This window comes from Salvelinus namaycush, chromosome 28, assembly GCF_016432855.1.
Source record: "Salvelinus namaycush isolate Seneca chromosome 28, SaNama_1.0, whole genome shotgun sequence".
Classification (NCBI taxonomy): domain Eukaryota; kingdom Metazoa; phylum Chordata; class Actinopteri; order Salmoniformes; family Salmonidae; genus Salvelinus; species Salvelinus namaycush.
In genome coordinates this window covers 23,265,904-23,269,936 of record NC_052334.1, presented here as the reverse complement: position 1 = coordinate 23,269,936, position 4,033 = coordinate 23,265,904, and the positions used below count along the sequence as shown (strand labels likewise).

Sequence of the window (4,033 nt, the reverse complement as noted above, 5' to 3'; positions counted from 1 at the left end):
ATCCGTCTACTGCTCTCATATAGCCTAGAGTATGTCTATCTGGTTACTTTGCAACAGCACACTGATAGTATAGGCTAAATGCCTACTTACTATCACCTTGATGACAAATTTGCTAATGTTTTCTTTATTCAAACCAATTTCTGTGTTTGATTATTATTACGATACTAGGATAAAACATGTATAGATGTTTGAAAATACGAAATATATTTAAACTATGTCCATTCTGCAAAATTCAGCAAAAAAAAAACACATTTTGGAGGTATGTCTGTGAATGATGGAGAAGCTATGGCACGCAGTATGAGAATGAACAGCTTCTCGCGCAGAATGAGCCTCCCATAATTCATGCAAAAAGAGCCCGAAGGGATCTCTCTCTCTCTCTCTCTCTCTCTCTCTCTCTGTGTGTGTGTGTGTGTGTGTTTTCCGTCAGAATGAGTTTTACCACTGTAGCCAGCCACGAAATAATCTGACCCGACACTTAAAACCATCTGCGCTATCTATCCGCCTTCTTATTTACTAAATTATCCCGTGCACAAAACGTAGTGTATCTGACACTAAACCCGAGTAGACCGGCAGTGACACGATAGTTTTATACGCAAACACATTCCGTTTTTTTCCTGCAGTGTTTAGTAAATCACGTCTCGTTGATGGGTAGTGTGCACAGTGTAAATAAGAAACCAATGTAGCAGCAGGGATTTTATTAGACGAAACAGATGTGAATAAAATGTGACAGCGTATCAAATAAAGACTATGATATGTTGACTATGATATGTCGATCAATGTAGTTATCAGTAGGACCGAATTTGAAGTGAATCAGTCCAATTCTTTTTGCATAAAAACCTAGACTGAACATCGCATAATAAAGCCATATTTTTGATTACCAAATGAGTCGAACAATTCTAGAGCGTGGATGAATGGGCTAGATTTTCAGTCTGCATTAGCCACAGCACCATTCAAGAGGATGCATTGCTATTGTAGTCTCAGAACATTCGTTCCCTGTTGTTTTTATATTTTTTATTTTCAGAATTTTAAAAACGGTATGCTTTATGATAATATCTGTCATGCCTGCTGCTTGGATGTTATTTTCCAATGAGAGGTAAGCGTTTGTTAAATGTATTGCGTTTTATTTGGCTCGTCGCTTTTCTTCTTCACAGCTATGACTTACAAAGTAGAGGATGTAGGAAAACATGGAATCCAATTAAAGGTTTGAAGACAAAAAGCTAAGGTCAAAATGTTTACATTCTAAGGCGCTGTCGAGCACTGGGAGGTGCTGAAATCCCTTAGTGGCCTTTTCCGCGTGATTGGTAAACTTGACAGTTACTGACGGTCATCCATGGCAACCACGAAACCAATCTGCCAAGTCCAATAGAAAATCAGCAAGGGGCTGACTGTCTTTTCCCTGTTCAAAATGTATCTCGGTTTTAGTTGTTATACCTCTTGTACTTTCAACCTACGAAGTTCACCAGCCGATCGCTGCAGTAGCCAGTCAGAGGGCATAGTTCCTCAGTGTTTTTAACGGTTGATCTGTTCACTTTAGGATTGCCTTTTTGTCTGAGAGAGGGAGAGAAGGATAAGCGCGAGAGGGGAGCGTGTGATAGAGAGAGAGACGAAGAGGAAACGAGAAGCCTCCATGTTTCAGCTGCCTATCTTAAATTTTAGCCCCCAGCAGGTTGCGGGGGTTTGCGAGACCCTGGAAGAGAGCGGGGACATTGAGCGCCTCGGTCGCTTCCTCTGGTCTCTGCCCGTTGCCCCGGCAGCCTGCGAAGTTCTCAACAAGAATGAGTCGGTGCTTAGGGCGCGGGCAATCGTGGCCTACCACACCGGGAATTTCCGAGAACTTTACCACATCCTGGAGAACCACAAGTTCACCAAAGAGTCTCACACTAGACTGCAGGCCCTGTGGCTGGAGGCGCATTACCAAGAGGCAGAGAAGCTGCGGGGCCGCCCGCTAGGGCCAGTGGACAAATACAGGGTGCGGAAGAAGTTCCCTCTACCCAGAACGATATGGGACGGAGAGCAAAAGACCCACTGCTTCAAGGAGAGAACCCGACATTTGCTACGAGAATGGTACTTGCAGGACCCTTACCCGAACCCGAGCAAAAAGAGGGAGCTCGCGCAGGCTACTGGACTTACTCCCACACAAGTCGGAAACTGGTTCAAAAATCGTAGACAAAGGGATAGAGCCGCGGCTGCGAAAAATAGGTATGTATGCTGCAGTCTGTAGCTTACCTTTGTATTTTATCAACGATGGTCTGAAGTTATTAAAACATTTATTGTAATTTTTTAAGCAATAACAACCCTGCATTGCGAATGAATCGCAGTCAGCCTATGCACTTGCATTTCTTTCAATGCGAGCAATTATTCGGGCAAAGTTTTAAATCAAATTATTTGAATTAGGTTATGTTGTTTCGAGTAAACATTGAAATAGATCTGATTATAATATATCAATAGGCTACCCTATAGTTCAGTTACCGTTGTTCATAAATAATCTCTACAGAAATGACACCATAAACGCTGTAGCCTATTGAAATGAAGTAAAATGTATGACAAACTCCATTGTGAGACTTGCCCTTGTCATTTTCATTGCAAAGTTGACAATATAGATTTGCCAATAATGGGTACCCCAAATATTATAACACAGAACGAACCATAACAGTGTAACAGCCTATAACAGTGTAACAGCCTATATCCTTCCCAGTAGCAAAACAGGTAAAGCATATAGGGCTATAGGCTACTCCCTGAGTCAGTGTCTCAATAATTCCGTTCAGATTATCTGTCTTTTTCCACAATGCATTTTGCTTGTATTGACAGCTGTCTGTGTAGGCCCAAGTCTTTAAACTTAATTTAACAATACGCATGCAATATGTCTGAAACATTTTGTATTATGGATGTTGCTCAATGAAAGACAGAAACACAGGAGCCATACGATATTATTTGTTCAATCATGTATAATGTAATTTGTGTTGATCAACTCATGAAGGTAGCAGGTGTATTGAATACATCTGAATTGTTTCCTTCAAGAAGATATTGGAATTACAAGGCTAGTCTGTCTATCTATAAAGTGTGCTCAATCCATAAAATGGCCTGGGGTTACTGTGTGTTGCTTGTGTTTGTGTGTTTACCAGCATAAAATTGCATTTTTGGCTCCTAGCCTGGCACTTGTGCATCGGATTGCTAGGCCTCAGCAATAACTATGTTTCAATTAAGGATTTACTTTGACAGAGCCTATTCGTATTGGATTGTGGTTAATTCTAGTTTTCCCTCAACGTCTGTCTTTTATCCAGGCTACAGCAAGGGTTGTCCCAAGGCTCGGTTCGGTCTTTGGCAGATGATGATGGAACCGTCGATCGACTCGGTCCCGCCTCCAGCCCCGAGGCAAGTTTGTCGAGCAAAGCCGCCACCTCGGCTATCTCTATCACTTCCAGCGACAGCGAATGTGACATCTAATGGCGCACAAAGCAGTCGAGAGGAGGAAGAGGAAAAAATTGACAGTAGATAAATGAAGGAGATCCTGAAAAACAATCTAACATAAAAACAGTCATAGTGCCTGCGTTTGAATTGAAAGAAACTGTTCTTCTTTGATGACTGCCAAAACATGAGGGTTCTAACGGAATGCCCTGTCTTAAAGCTATAGGCTACTTTCATTTTTTTTCGTTTTCCACTATGGATGACTGAAGCTAATGCAAGCTGAAAGAAAATGTAAAGAAAAAACATATTCATATTCACGATCCCTTTTTAGGGATGACTAATAAACCAATGCCTCAAGTTGAAACTAAAAAGTTTTAAAAAATAAGGAAAAAAGGAGAAGACATTCGAGCGCCTAACCTGCTATTTTCTGTGGGTATTTCATGTTGAAAAGACGCTGTAATATTTTTACTTTACTTTTAAAGTTGTATAAATAATGTTTATTTACTTATTTAAATAATAGGCGCTGTTATAATTTGATATTATTTTGCTTGGTGTTTTTATGTTTACCTTGTCCACAGATGAACCCGTTGAGCATGTGCGCTTTAGTGAACATGTGTTTCAGTAAAAA

At 40.8% G+C, this 4,033-nt stretch overlaps 1 protein-coding gene across 1 annotated transcript; it reads left to right on the top strand.

The window, feature by feature from the left end:
- The first annotated feature begins 1,627 nt into the window (after positions 1-1,627).
- On the top strand, positions 1,628-3,444 carry six6a (SIX homeobox 6a). The gene is made up of 2 exons (XM_038967744.1): positions 1,628-2,199; positions 3,282-3,444. The coding sequence occupies exons 1-2, from the start codon at positions 1,628-1,630 to the stop codon at positions 3,442-3,444; spliced, it is 735 nt and encodes a 244-aa protein (XP_038823672.1).
- The last annotated feature ends 589 nt before the right edge of the window (positions 3,445-4,033 follow it).

Coding starts and splice junctions, on each gene's coding strand:
- six6a (XM_038967744.1), top strand. CDS start 1,628: ATGTTTCAGCTGCCTATCTTAAATTTTAGCCCCCAGCAGGTTGCGGGG. Junction 2,200..3,281: donor GCCGCGGCTGCGAAAAATAG/GTATGTATGCTG, acceptor TCTTTTATCCAG/GCTACAGCAAGGGTTGTCCC.